This window comes from Strongylocentrotus purpuratus, unplaced genomic scaffold, assembly GCF_000002235.5.
Source record: "Strongylocentrotus purpuratus isolate Spur 01 unplaced genomic scaffold, Spur_5.0 spur5_scaffold_2, whole genome shotgun sequence".
Taxonomy (NCBI): Eukaryota; Metazoa; Echinodermata; class Echinoidea; order Camarodonta; family Strongylocentrotidae; genus Strongylocentrotus; species Strongylocentrotus purpuratus.
Window position 1 is genome coordinate 1,829,369 of NW_022145605.1, and position 18,618 is coordinate 1,847,986.

General features: G+C 38.0%; 1 protein-coding gene across 1 annotated transcript; it reads left to right on the forward strand.

The window, feature by feature from the left end:
* Positions 1-4,448: 4,448 nt before the first annotated feature.
* LOC581319 (ketosamine-3-kinase) lies at positions 4,449-11,605 on the forward strand. Its single transcript, XM_030991404.1, has 7 exons — positions 4,449-4,508; positions 6,732-6,900; positions 7,285-7,472; positions 7,895-8,054; positions 9,465-9,660; positions 10,531-10,705; positions 11,514-11,605. The coding sequence occupies exons 2-7, from the start codon at positions 6,760-6,762 to the stop codon at positions 11,578-11,580; spliced, it is 927 nt and encodes a 308-aa protein (XP_030847264.1). The 5' UTR covers positions 4,449-4,508; positions 6,732-6,759; the 3' UTR covers positions 11,581-11,605.
* The last annotated feature ends 7,013 nt before the right edge of the window (positions 11,606-18,618 follow it).

Below are 18,618 nucleotides of genomic sequence, written 5' to 3' on the forward strand. Positions count from 1 at the left end.
AGAGGCTTAACAAACGAAAGAAACAGCACATTGAAGTCACAAAATGGAATCAATTGACCTAATTCTGAAACCAAACTTCCAACTTCTAAGATTCAAACAAGTTTTTTTTTGATGTCTTCATGTCTAGACTCTAGCTCTAGACTATGGTCAGTCTAGACTTTGGAAGATTAGTCATGCCTCATTAGACATGGTCATTTTTTAATTTTAGTTTTCAATTTAATGTGGACTCAATTTATAGGCCTAGGTCTAGATCTATCATCTAGACTAGATATCTAGCCTTAATTTGAAGGGATCAATCAGTGAATCACAGGGTCAAACGCAAGGTAGGCCCCTCTAGATCTATTCCTTTTTCGCATTCCTAAAAAATATTGATAGGCCTACAAACCTCTTTCCTCATCCGTGTACAGCGTGTTGCACTCTTTCAGGATTTTTTCGTTCAGGGAAATGGTGGCAGAATCCGTGGGATTTGCCGACTCTCGCCTTCTCACTCTTCCTGACATATTGACAGTTGTTGCGGTAAAATCGATCAGCCTCAAGAGTTTTGACTTTTATACGATATATCTGTCTGTTACTTCGAATAACTCTGGACTTGTGATTGATGAAAGTTATTTAAAATTAGTTAACATCGGAGATTTTCTGACGGGATCGTCTGTTCAGCAGTGGTTCTGCTTCAGGCACCGGCACAGATATATGAAGGCGGCGATTGGTTCACAAAATGTGCAAGTTGGCATGTACTTGTACGTGTGGCGGAAGTACTAATCATTTAGTGATCTGTATGAAAATAAAGCACGTTGGGCGACAATATTGTGTCAGTAGCGAGTTTCTCTTCCGGACTTTTTTGCTATTTTTTCCAAGATTACCAGGGTATATTTATACACAGATCAGGCGCGTACGTACGCAGGGGGGGGGGGGGGGGGGGGTCGAACGACCCCCCCTTCTCAAATTTTGTTTGTGTGTGTGTGTGTTTTTAATAAAATTATTAAAAAAATTATTAAAAAAATTATGCTAATGGGTGACCTAAAAGTTGATCTTAACCCCCCCCCCCCCCCCCCCCCCCCACGGAACAAAATGTCGATCGGTCAAATTGTCAAATTTCGGGACAAAAAAAAATGTGCTTGATCCCTCGATCATAATCAAAATATTCCATTACAAATCCAAAGCATATTGTGGTGTGCCGCTTCACGAAAATTTATCCCCTCAACGACAACAATTGGGCCGCTTGGGCGCCTCAAAATATAACAATACTATTACCCATACTTTCTAACAAGGCAAGACGGGTCTTCAAAAAGCTTTTACTAAACTGGTCCACACGTACTGTGCTGTGATCTGTCCAGCAAAACGTGACCCCCCCCCCCCCCCCCAACAACAACCGCCCACCCTTCTTCCCCTGATCGACCTACCCGACTACGATTCAATTTGGAAAGAATACCGGTATGCAACAGCATTTAATGACTGGAACAATCAAATTAAAATCAAGTAGGCTATACGGAAGCCAACTATAGTGCCACCGTGTGAATTATGCTTGGGGATAATAATTGTCCCGCTGGGTAATCCTAAACTTCGGGCTATATCTGTACCGCTCCTGTACTATGTTTCATCTGGCGGCCGCCAGATAATTCCCGTTATTATTTAGAGGCTAAATCACGATTACAATGCTTGTTCAGATTTCCAATAGTCACTGTAAGGGGTGTGCTATATAGTACTGTTGTGGGCTTAATTAAAGATGATCACGACCAATTTCTCATACATCATTATCTTTGACTTTGACTGTCAGTATTAACCGTGGTTGCACTCACTAAATAACTTGATAAATATTGGTCTTTATCATCTGCAAAATTTTTGTTTTTAAGAATTAATGTTTACTGCCTATAAATCCTTGAACTCGATCAAGATGGATGAGGCTCCGTTGGTAGTGTACGGCCCGCCCCAAACCCTGCATTAGGCCTAAAATAAAAACTTGTTGTATTGCCCTTTGGGTGCCAAAACATGGGCCGGTCGGTCAGAAAAGTTTGTTTTTTTTGTCGCCCTCTTTGGGCCGATATTTTTCAAATTTGAATGTTTTTGTTGTTTTTTGGGGTTTGTTTTCCCGCCCTCTTTTGGCTGATATTTCTCAGTTTTTAATACTTTAATACGGTAACCCTTTAATACATGTGTTTCAGCGTTATCATTCAAAAAAATAAAAACAAAACAACATAGAGAAACTAATGTAGACAAATGCGATTTCATCTTTAGTTTGTGACAAGTTGCTAAATTGGCCATTCACCAGTTGACGGAAGTGTGTGCTTGTTTTCTCCAGATATCTTGCATGTGAAGATGTACGATCAACCGCGTACAATTTTGTATACGTGTAGGCTCTATAATTGTTTAGACCCGGTACCATTTTGTGAGAAAATACTTCACCATCATTGAAAAAGAAAGGTCTTGTTGATTAGTTTTATATCTATATTTCTATTGAAGACAATACCATTTACATTTTTCGTATTATCATTATATATTATTAGCAATGAATGTTATATCGAGCTCCACCCCCAAAATTCCTGTTTCCAAATAATTCTGAAAATTAAGACTACGTGTATTAAGAGTTGTGCAACTTCAAGAATCATAATTGTCCCGAAAAATATACCAAATTATTCTCTATTGCCCGTACATACGTTACAAACTTCAACAAAAACATGCAAACTGTGCTGAGATTTGGAATATAGGACAAGATGAACGGTTTCTGCCGTTTCTGAATAAGATTCTAAATGCGGGGGGGGGGGGGGGGGGGGGGGGGTACTCAGATTTGGTTTGGACGGGGGTGTGTCGCTCAAGCCTCCAAACCCCTAACCATTTTAATGGGTAATTTTTCTCCAAATACGTAAAGCCCATTTTTCACAATTTTCAGGTGTTCGCCATGCAAACACGAAATTTTGGAAAATTTTGAACAAGTGGACCCTGTTTAGGGATTTTGTGTGTAAAAAAGTGACCCATTATATATGTGAATACCCCCCCTCCCCCAGGTCTAAAAGATGATGATGCCAGAAGAAGAAGAATACAAAAAAGAAGAAGAAGAAGAGATATCTTTCTCTCCCCCCCCCCTCTCTCTCTATGGGCTTTTTCTAGATTTTTTTTCAGATTCCTCAATTTGTTGACGGTTATTGATTTTATAGACTTCATTGAGTTGGATCCCATGCTTATTATTGTCATTAAATATTATATATCCAGGAATGGCTGTGCAATTTTACAATCGGATGATTTCCTCCGAATAAAAGGATTCATGGCCTTGTTGATTTCAAATTCAAATTTGATTCACTAAGTAGTGGGGGTAGTGAGCAATTTTATTTTTTTTGGCCCTCGAAAATTTAAAAATTTGCACCCCCCCCCCCCCCATGGGCGCCAAAAAGGTAAAAATCATGTGTTTATACACATTTTTTTCCAGGGGGGCCGGGCCCCCTAGGCCCCCTCCCTGGATCCGCTACTGGGTGTCCCTATTCAATTCCTGACTAATGCCCTCTTTCTCGGTAATGAGTGCCCATTCAAGCCCCCTTCAGATAAGTGCCCAGACTCTTCGCCTCTAACAAACTCAATTTCAAGCGAATTATTGTCCTTCTTCAAATGTGATAAATGCATATGCCTCCAATCAAATCTATCGAGATCTTTAAAATGTCAAGCACCTGCAAAGCACATTACCCAAATTATATTTCAGTCATGTTGAAAAAAGGGTATTTTATTACAGCCTCACCATTTATAATAAACAAATGTTTTGCAACGCTCTCCCCTTCCCAAGAGCGTTTAATATTCGCCCCCAATGAGAGCAATATTTTGTTTTCTCAAAAGCTTGCTCTACACTTGCTAGTATTTATGATTTATGCGAAAGCAGGTAGGCCTATCAAGTTCCAGGTAAGGAAAGAAACATATGACCCTTGTTAACAAATTAATCAGAATGTAGTGATACATTTTTCAATGACTTAGAATTGTATTTTCCCGCTGTGTGGTTATACCGTTATAGCGCCTATCCTTTTTAGCTGTCCCTTTTTGTTGGTCTCCCCTCCCCGCTTTGGAAGACGCTCCTCCGCCTATAGTGTGTCCTAACGCGACAGGTTGGTTACCTGGGCAGATAAATTTCAAACAAAAAGTCCAACACATACGGTCGGGATTTCAGAAATCTTTCATAATAGTAAGTTTTACGGTAATGCACTGCTCTTTGCCCCTAACCCCCCCCCCCTCTCCCTCCCCTCCCACCCCATCCAGCTAGAAGGGGATGTGACTTTTAGGTCATACCCTCACCTTGTAGGCTAGTACGTACGTAATTCGGGCTCATGGGCCTTCTTATTCTAAATGCCATTAATTCCCAAATGAATCACCAACAGTTTTGGTTTGAAACCTCATTAGGGAAATTCCCTTGAACGCGCGGACGTATGCACTGGTAATCACAACATCTCACTTGCGATCTTGTACCGGTCGATAGGTGTTTCGGCTGGTAGTTCACCGTACGTGTGATGTCAACGCTGTGAAAATTACCGGGAAAAGTATAGAAAATTCAGCATCATTTTAGTGTTATGTATTTAGTATGTTTGTTGACAAACTTTGCTTTTTAACTATTTGGATTGAACACAACAAGAATGTTGATGAGTCGCCCACTTTTTTTATTCAGTCCCACATGTTGGAAAATGTGTATGGATCCTATCGAGTTGTGTCTCTAGATTTCATTTTCAATGGAGCTTATGTCATCCATTTCTGTACAGAGGCTGTACAGGGCCTGTTCATTGCACTGAGGGGGAGGGGGATGCTGGAGAGGAGGACTACTAATCTATTTTTTTTTTTTCAGGGGGCGGGGGGAAGTGAAGCGCCGTTTTAGCATGACTTTCTTTTTAACTCTTACTTTCACCTATCTCAGATAATCCTAAGTTTTTGGTTGCTGCTTTATATGTAGTTGATAATGGATGATTAAAATAAAGAGAGAGAGAGAGAGAGAGAGAACCACCATCATTTTGCAATGGTTCAGGGTTCGTGTAATGTACATTTGAAACCATTTCTTAGCGTCTCAACCCTAAAAAAATAGCAAAACTATTTTTGAGGAAAAGCATTATACTGAATTAAATAAAGAATAATAGCTTTATATTGGATCATACTAATACTGATACGGGCTAAAGACAATGTGGTATTTGTATAGAGGTATTCCAAAATGACATTCTGATAATCAACATTTGTTCTGGTATCATAATGTATATACGCATAATACAACTGATCTTTATGATTTCTTAACGTGACATAGCTTCTTCTCCCTCTGCAAACAAAACAGAAAACAAGGTTATTTAATAAAAGGACCATGCGACAAATAATCATTGTGATTCAAATTGATGCAAGGATTTTTTTGAATAAGCAATGCTTTTCACCAGAATCTTCTTTGTAAAAATGACTTTTACAAATCTCAGCCATGCAATTCTGCCACTGTGCTGTAAGATCACTTTGAGATTAGGAGAAGTGTATTATGTAATGGGTATTTCAAATTGAATGGAACGTCTCAACTCAGTAAGCATGGCTGAGATTTGTAAAAGTTGTTTTTACAAAGAAGATTCGGGTGAATAGCAGTGCTTATTCAAACAAATATTCGCATCAATTTGAATCACAATCATTATTTGTCGCTTAATCCCTTTTAATGACCTTGTTTTCTTTTTCGTTTGCAAGGGGAGAAGAAGATATGTCACGTTAAAGACATCATAAAGATCAGTGTTGTATGCGTACATATATTATATACATAGGCCAGTAACAGCTATGTAGCTTGTAAATTTGTAAGAGGGAAAATGCTGATTGAAATGATAATGAAAAAATAGCAAATAATTGAGGAGTATCATAGGTACCAATTCAATGGATATTTGTATAAAAAAGAGCCCCCGTCAGTAATAAAAGAGCCCCCGTGAGCCTTCTCACGGGGGCTCTTTGTTCTGGCGATCTCTTAGTATTACGTAATGAATTGGCATCCCCAAGTTAGTTGGAAATGACACCTTAAACGTTTTTCTAGATTATTTGGTTCAAGTTCACGTTTATACATTAGACCATGCGGACTGGCTGCCATTTTGGATTTGACCTCTCAGGGTCATCAGAGGTCACATCAAACTGTGAAATAAACTAACTGAAAAGGATTAAGGTGGAGGACTCGGCAGGTGAACCATTCCTAAATAAATTTGAGAACAAATGACAAATAAATGAGATTTAACCTTTTGTAACTATTCAAAACTTGCTATTTTTAGTCAATTTTGACCTTGACCTTGACCTAAATGCAAAACCCTGAGTTCAGGTGATCTTAAAAGTATTACCAAATGAATTGGCATCCCCAAGTTAGTTGGAAATGACACCTTAAACGTTTTTCTGGTGTATTTGGTTCAAAAGTTAAGCGTGTTTGTACATTAGACCATGCGGACAAGTGGCCATTTTGGATTTGACCTCTCAGGGTCATCAGAGGTCAAATCTGACTTCCCTCCACATCTGAAAATAAATCTTATGGTGAAAGCAAACTATGCTGGAAGTTTCATGCTTTTCTCAAAAAGTGCACAATTTTCTTGCTAAGCCGCTGCACTACAGGTGTCCTCAGTAAATGTAATGCCGATTTTTTTTGTGTGTAATTCGTACAGTGATGTTTGAACATTTTGAGAATCGATAGAGGTCGTCTGAACAGTTTTTCCTACCCAAAAAGTATACTAATGCCTCCTTGAGTAGAATATCACAGACCATTTGAATTTTGTTTAATTTAGTAACAATCCTCAGGACAGCCGATGCCCGATGGAGAAGATACTAAAGGATGTTCTTGGGGCTACGAGGGTCAAATCATTCGGTACAACTTCCGGAGGCTGCATCAGCGATGGACAGAGCTACGACACCGACAAGGGCAAGTTCTTTGTCAAAGTCAATGGAAAGAGTGGGGTAATTTGATTGAAATCTCATAAATTTTCATGTTTGTAACCAATAAAGTCATATCAGACTTCATTGGTCTGCTACTGCAAACGATTAACATCTATATGTATCAATTTTCAATCTCATTAATAGTTATTGTATGTACGTAGTACAGATTCTATATTTTGTATTTTAGCTCATTAAATTTTGGTTCAAAATATCTGAGCCAATTTTTTTACATTTGAGCCTATTCCATTTTCATTGCATTTATACTTCATGACATTAAAACATGAAAAGTCAATCACAACTGATTTTTTTTTAATATAATGATAAATACAAACAATTCCATTAGATTGTCACCATCTATACAATATTAGCATCCATAACATAAGTAACTTGATATCCTTTATGAAGGCAAGGCAGATGTTTGATGGTGAGAAGGCAAGCCTTGAAGCTATACAGGCCACAGAGACCATCAGGGTTCCCAAACCTGGACCAGTCTTGGACAATCCTTCAGGAACGGGAACCATATTCATCATGGAACATCTTGATCTTCAAGGTCTAAGCAAACATTCTGCAGCTCTAGGTGAACACTTAGCAAGGTATGATCCTGAGGCCATGTTCTATGTTCTTGAGAAGTATGCTAATTGTCATAAAAATTTTAAACTGCTTAGAATAAACACTTATTAAAGGACGTGCGTAGCTGTCTCTTTTAACTATTATCTTAAGTATCCAGCTTTGTATAGATGTTAACCAATGGCAGCCATGCTAAAGCTAGGGTAATATTAATGGAGCACCAGGTGTGGCAATTTGCCAGACATAAATGCTGTAAAAGAAGCCACTATCATTATTTATTATTAATTTGGTTTAGCAAGCACTTAGAGCTGTAGGACCCTTGTTTTCTTATCAAGATGTTTCGTATGTACTGCTTTCAGCTGTCGGGTTAAACGGACATTGATAATTCGATATCACAATTTTCATATTATTTTTTTATCCTGCTGCATTGTGACTCTATCCCATACAGATTGCACCTTCACAACCTAGACGAGGGTAAGAGAGCCAGGCAAGAAGAAGGGCGTGTAGGGGCAGATACCTCCCAAGGATTCGTCAGTCAGTTTGGATTTCATACCACCACCTGCTGTGGCTACCTTCCTCTTGACAATACATGGTGCGACGATTGGGTGGTAAGAGAGGGGCAAAGGTTGTGAGGGTAGAGGGAGCGGGGGGGGGGGGGGGGGGGGGGGGGGGGGGGGGGGGGGGGGGGGGGGGGGGAGGGGGGAAGGGGGAGCTTCATACAACCACCTGCTGTGGCTACCTTCCTCTTGACAATACATGGTGTGACGATTGGGTGGTAAGAGAAGGGCAAAGGTTGTGAGGATAGGGGAAGCGGGAGGGGGGAGGGGGGAGGGAGAGAAGGGGAGGGGGATTTCATACAACCACCTGCTGTTGTTACCTTCTTCTTGATAATACATGGTGTGACGATTGGGTGGTAAGAGAAGGGCAAAGGTTGTGAGGATAGGGGAAGCGGGAGGGGGGAGGGGGGAGGGAGAGAAGGGGAGGGGGATTTCATACAACCACCTGCTGTTGTTACCTTCCTCTTGATAATACATGGTGTGACAATTAGGTGGTAAGAGAAGGGCAAAGGTTGTGAGGGTAGGGGGAGCGTGAGGGGGAGAGGGATGGGGAGGGGGAGGGGGAGAGGGATGGGGAGGGGAAGGGAGCTTCAAGCCACAATGGCAGGAGTTTTGGCCTAGACTCTTTAAGCAGCTTAGCGAAACATAGTGCCACGAAAAGAAGCGTCTGGAACCCAAAATTGCATATTTGTTGAAAATCATAGTTTTGTCACATAGAGGTAGAAACACATCATTCGTATATGGAGCTAGTAAATGCACATACCATCTTGATGAGGCTTAATGTTAGGTTAACTTTCATTTAGATAAGTCACAACATTTTACATTCCAGACAAGTTTTTTTATGCCACCACATTTTGCTATAAAAGTCACGTTAACGGTTCTTATTTGAGGGCATTGAGACCAATGAGAAGGGGAAAGAAAGACTGTGGGAGGAGTGTGGTTGTGTTTTTATGCTTTGTGGAGTAAAAGAAGTAGCCTTCCTCAGCAAATGTCCCTTCATTTATCTTAGTAGTAAAATACAGAAATATGAAATACTTTCTGCTTAAGTCATTTTATTTTGCTGCAGCATTTTCTTTTAAAGGTGGTTACTATGTATATGTTTCAGTGAAGTTTTCTACAGCACTAATCCATTTAAAGAGCCATGAATCTATTAGTTGTGTTCTCCCAACATCCTATGTCTTTCAGTACCGTTGTTTATGTAAAGGCTTAAGATGAATGATATACCGGTACAGAGGCATAAGCTCTTGCATAGATCTGGCGTAATATTTTAAATAAAGATGTCCTTTGCCCAGCATCACCAAAAGAAGCGGCTAAGAACTTTTAAAGATGTCATTATTATTTGACTTTGTTTGTTTTGTTTTGTTTGTTTCTTTCTGTTTGTGTATTTGACAAAAGTTTGTTTATTTGTGTTTAAAAAATATATTGATCTCATACAAAATACTTGTACAAATTCCAATGCAGCGCTTCTATACTGAGTACCGCCTGAAGAAGCAGCTAGACCAGATACAGGAGAAGAGCAGTGACAAAGAGTTAAGAGAACTGTGGCCACTCCTGGAGAGAAAGATACCCAAGTTGTTTGAAGGTTTGGAGATCACTCCTGCACTGCAGCATGGTGATCTATGGGGTGGTAACGCAGGCCAGCTTGAATCTTGCCCAGGTAAGGAAAATTGGATGTATGGGCGGTTGTATGACATTTGCTTCCATGACATTTCCTCTGTGTCAATTTCCTACACTAACCAAAAACCTAACATCAATCCTGGATTCAACACTCTACCTAGCCCTAAAGCAAACCCAACCCTAATCTAAAACCCAAACCCAACCATAACAGCCCCAAGCAATTGTCGCAGATGTAAATAGCGGGTGGCTACATGGGCATCTCTGTGGTGATCTGATATTTGCTCCAAGCTTTATTTTGTTAAAGTATGTATGGTTGAAATGCTGAAACAGATGGCTAAAGACCGAAGTACTTGGAGAGACACTTGAAGTAGAACTCTATTGGGTCATTGAACCTGTCATAAACTGACAGATCACTATTGATGATGTATGGTTAGGATATATATGGTCCTACAACCATGTCTCTGTCTGTGTGCATCCTCCTGGTCCTATCTCCTGTTTGAGGCATAACAAGTGGTTTTTACATATTTGCAAATGTGCTTTGTGATGAACATGATTTCCAGATAGATTTCGCTCTCTGTATACATTTTGCTGATCAAAAAGACATTTCTCTTGCATTTTCAATCAGTTTATCTCCAAACATGATTCCAAACATCAGAACTCTAGACTAGCTATATGCCCACATATTTCAAATATTCAATCAAGCAAATTTGTATACTATATTTCATTCAATCTTTGCAAAGATATGAAGAAAATATAATAAATTTTGAATGATCATATTAGTTACTGGCATAAGACGCATCCTTTTTCTGTACTCTAGCGGCAAACGTGACAGCTTTACTTTCTAGCATGCTGATACACCTTTTCCCATCTCCTTCCTACTTCATGTCATTTTTCTCTGTTATATTTGCAGTTATTTTTGATCCAGCCAGTTTTTATGGCCACCATGAGTTTGACTTGTCTATAGGAGCCATGTTTCACTCTTTCAACCAAGACTTCCATAAGGCCTACCACAAACTCATCCCCAAGGCTCCTGGCTTCGAGGAGAGAGAGAAACTATACTTACTCTTCCACCACTTGAACCACTGGTTAGTCACCCTCTGATGGAAGACAAGGATGATTTATAAAGATAATTATTTGATGATGATGATGATGATGATGATGATAGTGATGATGATTTATAAAGTTAATTATTTGATGATAGTGATGATGATGACGGTGATGGTGATGATGACCATGATGATGATGATGGTGATGATGATGATGGTGATGATGACCATGATGATGATGATAGTGATGATGATGATGATGATGATGGTGATAATGATAATGACTATGATTATGGTGATGATGATGATGAAGATGGTGATGGTGATGATGATGATGGTGATGATGGTGATGGTGATGATGATGATGATGGTGATGATTATGATGATGATGATGATGGTGATGGTGACGATGATGATGATGACGGTGATGGTGATGATGATGGTGATGGGGATAGTGATGATGATGATGATGATGGTGATGGTGATGGTGATGGTGATGGTGATGGTGATGATGATGATGATAATGATAATGTCTATGATGATGATCATCATCATCATGATCATGGTGATGATGATGATGATAATGTCTTTTTGGATGATGATTATGATGATGATAATGACTATGATGACGATGATGATGGTGATGGTGATAGTGATGAGGATAATATATTTGAGGATGATGATGATGGTGATAATGATAATGTCTATGAGGATGATAATGACTATGATGATGATGATAATGTATATTAGGATGTTGATGACTATGATGATGATAATGGATTACCTCTGATGTAACATTGAACGTGCCTTATTATGTGAGCATTGTATTTTTTCATTCTCTCTTCAGGAATCATTTTGGAGCAAGCTACAGAAGTTCTTCATTATCTATCATAAGAAGTCTTATCAAAGACTGAATCCAGAGTTTGTAACCAATCATAAGAACTCTCAAGCTGCCATCCCAAAGAACGAACATACCTGCATTCTATCTATCATCAACAAATGTGAGGAACTCAAGAGGAACCTTGTTTACCCTAAATCTCTTACTGCTGTCAATCGTTTTGGATCAAGTTACGAGGCTGTTTATACTGACCAAACTAAGAACAGTTGGACCCACTGATGATAGATCTTAAGAACTCTCAAGGTGCTATCCCAAAGAACTACTGTCACCATCAAGTATGAGGAACTCAACTCAAACCTTGTTTACTCAAAATGTCTTGCCGTTAACCGTTTTTAAACAGGTTACTTTGCTTACATATCATGGGGTGTGTTTATTGACCAATTTTTGCCTAGAATCAGTGTTTTCAAACGTCTTTTAGGCAAATTTTTAAGGTGATAAATGCAAAGCCTTTTTCTAACGTCTTTAGATATGGGCATATTGTAACGCCGAAAAAGGTGCGTTTCGAATGTGACATACAGCCAGAATCACGTTTCTGAGAGATGATAAACGCAAAGCTGTTTTGAACTCCACATACAAATCGGACCTTCCCAGGCTAATTTCCGGTTCGAACGCTATATGTGTAGCCATGAAATATATTTGAAGCTGATTGTTCAATTGTACATTTTATTTTAAGTCATGTACGTTATGTGGGTTTAATCAAGTGATAATGTTGTTTCAAAGATAACGACTATAATAAATAATAAATGCCTAAATCTCATTTGTGGAGGAATCACTGTTTATCAACTTTGCTCTGATTTTATATAATTGCTTAGAGGAAAAGTTAGTGGTTGTGAGGGTTATGGTGATTGATAACTTATATTACATATACACTTTTTAAACCTGAAATATTTGTTAATTACTGATTTATATGCACATGAAGTTATGAAAATTGCATTTATGATTGTAATATTGGTACATGCCTAAGTTTAAGTTTCTCCTTGGTTCATTTTCCTATGCATGAAATGCCACATACGCACACACACATGCACAAGCACACACTCTCTATCTCTATCTCTCCTTTCTCCCTCTCTCTCTCTCTCGCTCTCTTCATTATATTCAATCACAGAAACAGAAATAACTATTTTATGAAATATTTTGTTTCATATATTAATTTTTAATTAGGGTAGTTTTTTTATCACAACATCAGAAAACTTCTGTTCATCTGAAGAAATTGTCTGAACTATTCTTACTTTTCTTTCTGAAAGATATATCTTTTTGAGTTTATGTGCTTGTATATCATGTATTTGTCATTTATTAGACTTTCTATGTAATACACAAGGCCAGTGGTGAATTATTAACAATGAGTATTTATCAACATATACATGTAATGTATATGTATATTAAAGTCATATTCAACAAATAAAGAATCTTGAATCAAAGTTATTTTGTACTATATTTTGATATTCTTTTTTTTACATTTGACATACCGGTATGTACATTTTCAAATTACAACTTCTTTTTGTACATCCTTTTTATGGGGGGGGGGGGGGGGGGTCGGGGGATAGTGAGCACTAAAAAAAATTATATATTTGCTCCCCCGAAATTTGAAAATCGTGCAGACCAATATATATATATTTTTTGTTGTTGTTGGGGGGGGGGGCAGAAGAAAGCACTACAAAAAAAAAATAATAATTTCCCCCCGACAAAGGGGGGGGGGGGGTTAAACCCCTTTGTAGATCCGCCTCTGGTTAGGTATACAGACTGCTCCAACAAGGAAATGGCGTTCACCTTAATAAAGATGCCACGTCACCGACTGGTTTTTCACAAGTCCCCAAATTTTATGTTTCAATCCCTACTAAGGCCGGGGCCACAAATCCCTCCCCCCTTTCGAATGTTTGCCCCTGCATCAAAACCCCTGAACCTTTGGCGCTAAAATTTCATGAGTTTTTTCCCTCGTGTCTCCCGCACAGTTTGATACCAAATTTGTTATGTATGTGTGTATGTATATTTGTAAGCGTGAATGTGTGTTTGTATAATGTTATTTAAAGTTTTTAAACTGTATAATTTATGGGTAGTTTGTTTTTCTTTTTAAGGCCCCACCACAAGCAATTTGCTTCTAAGGGTGTCCTTTACCGTATTATGTTTACTATGTTACTCATTTGTATGTAGATATTTCATTTTTATGGTTAAAATAAAATAAACTGAAACTGAATATTGCCCCCCCCCCCCCCCCCCCCCCCCCCCCATTAAGACCTCAGATAGCCCAGCCTTTTTAGGGTTATGGGCCCACCAGTGTTTTTATGCATTTCAGAACACATATTTTGGCTGAGAATATTCGTTTGGTGTAGAAAACCCACTATAAACAATACAGTGAAATATACAGAGTGAGTCAGAAAAAATGTATGTAACATAAATAATTATGTGGGCATTAAATGAAACATAGTATACAAACTTGCTTGATTGAATATTTGAAATATGTGGGCATATAGCTAGTCTAGAGTTCTGATTTTGGAATCATATTTGGAGATTAAAAAACTTACTGGCTGAAAAAGCAAAATGTATACAGAGAATTACGCAATACGTGAAAACCATTTCCCTGTTGGAGCCGTATGTGTACCATATAAGGATAACATGAACCACAATATCAGTAAGGTTATCTGTCCATAAAGCCGACGCCGAAAAGGTATGATTATATAGGAAATAACAACTGAACAATGCCTCAAGAGAGCAATATAACACGATGGCTCATAAGAAACTAAAACTTACATGAAATAATTACTTCTAATTTTATACCGTGCTTTTATTGTTATGTAGCCCCTTTTTTGTGATTCAGGAACCCCTCGCTTCACTACAGTATAACTCACTACAGGGTTACTTGTGTGGTGGAGATTCTGCAGATGTTCTGAACCCTCCTGTAGACAACCATGTGCCAGTTAATATAGGTCGGTAAGGTTTGACTTTGATAGTGAAAACAAACGGCTTTGAAAAAATTGGCGCATCATCCCTCCAGCAGATCTAGATGATGCCAATGCTGCAGTGATGGGACTACAAGCTAGGAGAAACATGTCGCAGAGAAAACAAAGATCGATCTGATAGGACCTTACAGATCCAAGCACCCTGCAACATGCCAAAGTTCATTTGAAAGAAAAGTTTGATGACGCCTTTTCTCGTCATTTACTGATTCGAAGGCGTTATTTTTTTTTTCTCTTTGCCTCTTAGAGGTGTTTATTCAATATTCAAACAGTAACATAATTTTGCTTACAATTTAGCAAATCAATGGAACATCAATGATACACAAGTTATTTACTCAAATATAACTAAGCAAGTTCGCAGGAAATTTCATATTTTGTACTTTCAAATGTTCGTTTATTTCTATTCTGTCAGTCATTTCTCTCTTAAATAAGTAAATCAAACTCAAATCTCTATTATCATATCCATACTTATTACGAAAAATAATCATTTTATAAATCGACCAAAAAGCAATAGTCATTATCAAATCGATTTCGGTTTGCGAATTCATTTTGAGTAATAAAACAATATCTATCTCTATTCTAAGATTGAAAGCACGTAAAACTAAGTCCTTTAAATACTTAAAGAACCTTTCATTTGCCTTACATGAAATGAAAGCATGAAGCACATCTTCAGTTTTTTTTGCATTTTAAACAAAGGTTATCGTATGCGAGACCCCACTTGAACAGATTGTTACGGACTGGTAACATATTATATAAAAGCTTGAAATTAAATTCACGTAGACGAAAATCTTTTATCCCAATCAAATTCCTATCAAAAACAGAAGACCATTTAACGTCCTTCTGCAAGACATCTTCCCAATACAAACAACATTTATTTATTTTAATTTGTTCAAAACTGATCATATTATACCACTGTTTACTACTCAAAAGACTAACAGGCTTAACTGATTTTCCAAATACAAAGTGGGGGATAGAGAGATTATGGTCTTTGAAAACCAAAGGTACCCTATGTTTATCATTTATCCAAATTTTTGGAATTGATTTTTGTAGCTTTGTATAGTCAAAAATCAAAATTGTTTACTTCTTCTAGTATTAAGGCGGATAAATAATTCATTTACTGAAACAAAAGTACCATCTTTAAAGATATCATTTAAGTATATAATACCACTTTTATACCAGTCTTCATAAAATAACATTTTCTTTTCAAAAACAATATCTTGATTATACCATAAAATATTTTCGTCGATATGCTTCTGTGTCTGACATTCAGCGGATGTGTATTTGTTTATGAGGTACCATGCATGTAATATTTCTATGTAAAAATGTGGGACGTTTCTAAGTTTTAAGAGATTTAAAGTATAATCAGTATAATTGCAATTGAGGAGTAGATGCAGCCCTCCCAAACAGTCAAACCAATGTTTACACATATCTTTCCAATTTCCTGTTGTATTATCTAAAAACATCCCAAGCCACTTCAACCTAAAACTAAACATTTGCCTTTTAACATCAATCATTCGTATTCCTCCTTCACAATAATCCTCAGTAACAATACATCGTTTTACCTTTTCAATTTTACTTTTCCAAAGAAATTTAAATATCAGGCTATTAAGTTTTATCAAAAAAGTAGACGGTATTGTATCAACAATCATTAAATGTATAACTTGACTAATTGCAAGAGATTTAATAATAGTCAGTCTTCCAAACAAAGTCAGGTTTCTTTTTCTCCAGTTATCTAGCAGTTTTTGCATTTTTTCTAATTTATTTTCCAATCAATCTTTAAAGCACACTGCAGATCAGGTGCGATATGATGTCCTAAGTATTTTACTGGCCCATCTGTCCAATGTAAACCAAAACAAGTTAGCGACCATCGTTGACAGGCTGTTCCAATCCAAATCAAGACAGTCTTTTCTCTATTTAACTTCGGTCCTGCAACTTTGCCAAAAACCTCTAATTCGATTAAAATATTTTCAAAAGAATTTATATCAGATACATAAAATAAGGTGTCATCTGCATATTGCAGCAATTTCAGATCAATACCTTTATCATCAATATCTAGACCTTTGATTTCCTTATTTTCTCTCACTTTATTTGCCATTAATTCTGCGGCCATTACAAACAATAAGGCCGAGAGGGGACACCCTTGGCGTATTCCTCTCAGAACACTAAAAGTTTCAGATAACCAACCATTTACAATTACAGAACTTGAAATATTTGTGTATAAAATTGTTACCCACTTCTGGAAAACAGGTCCAAAATTAAATTTACTCAGACATTTTTTGATAAAAGTTACATCAATTACATCAAAGGCTTTAGAAAAATCTACCATCATAAGAGCACCGTTTTTACCGTTCCTTGTCATGTATTCGATGATATCTTTAGTAAGTCTTACATTACAAGCCGCCAGACGACCTCTTATGTAACCCGACTGGTTTTCATGAATAATTTTACCAATTACTTTTTGAAAACGTTTTGCAAGCACTGTTGCAATTATTTTATAATCACTATTCAGCAATGTGATCGGTCTCCAATTCTTCAGCTCCCGATGATCCCCTTTCTTGTATATCAAAGTAATTATTCCTTTCCTTTGAGTATCCGACATTTTCTCATTAGCATAACACTCGTTAAGAGCGGCAACTAAAATATCACAGATCTCATTCCAGAACACCTGATAGAATTCGAAGGCGTTATGATATTAACAGTTTTGTCAATGTTATAACAAGTATTTTTTTAATGACAACTGATGGTAATTTAATTGTGGTTATATTTTCTACTCGTCATTTCTATGAATTCTTATTAATTTACCTCAAGACCCAAACAGCGCAGAAATCTCTTGCGTTCTTGTTTAGCAGCACATCGATATTGCTTGTTCGTCGTCAGAAAAATGAAGAACTTCCACCAGGTATTGATAAACGAGGTAAAATTGACGAATTGGAACGCTATAATGGAGACGTATCCACGGTCAGACATATCTCGGACAACTCGCACGGTAACGGCTGGTAGGGCCACGATGTAGGTAGAGAGAATTAGGATAAGAACAGTGCGGATGCCTTTGAGGTACCGCATACGAAACTGACCATGATCACCAACTCCTTGGGAAATGTCCCCGCCAATATGTGGCTGTAGTTTGGTCTCGGCGCGAATCTTGGTGAAAGTGATGACCAGAGTGCCCACCTGTGTAGACATGCAAGCGATCATGAATAGAACCGGTAGAGAAAATGTAAAGATCACCCAGACCTTGTCTCCAGTCATGCCCATTTCCCTGGGGAAACATTCGTTAATCACTGTAGGATTGTGTCTCCATGAGACAAGTTGACCAATGCTTACAGCCAAGCAAACAATGGTTGCAAGGGTGAAACTAATGGTTGCCACCGACTTGGTGACGATTCGTTGGTAAAGGAATGGCTTCCATATCAGTAAAAAGCGATCCCCGCTCCATGCAGTCATGTAGCAAAGGGAAAATGTGCTGAAAGCATGCTGCAAAATATAGACATAGACGCAAGTATGAGTGTCCTGGCCCCGGATGGTGATCAGAAAGTTGTGGCAGACGGCTGCAAGAGCACAGAGTTGATCTGTAACAGCCATGGTCATGGCGTATTGTCTAGCTCTGTATTCAAACCCGCAATCTCCTCGACGAAGGACTTGGATGTTGAAATTGTTCAACCCGACAGAGAGAAAGAGATGAATCGTCATGGCGACCAGCATACTTACTTGAAAGCCGTATGATAGAAAGAACGCATCATCACCGATGACTAATTGAGAGGAGTCATTATCTGTTTTGTGTGATGTATTTACAGCTTCAGCCATATTAGGTGACCTTGATTAAATAAAAGATGGCTATTAAAAAGAGTATGCTTATGATGCAAAGTCGACACAAATCACAGAAATCGTCCAGTGTTCATGCAATTTGTGTTCTTTAATGTGCCTTCGCTGGAGTATTAACCTTCACTGACATATATAGCGGTTTAAAACTACTCTGGCACTTCTGGTTTGCTATCCGTAAACACTGATAACAACATAATCACTTTTTCATTTGAAACAGAATCCCGTGACGGAGTTGATTCGGTATGAAAAGACCATAGAATATCATTGCCAATTAAACAAGA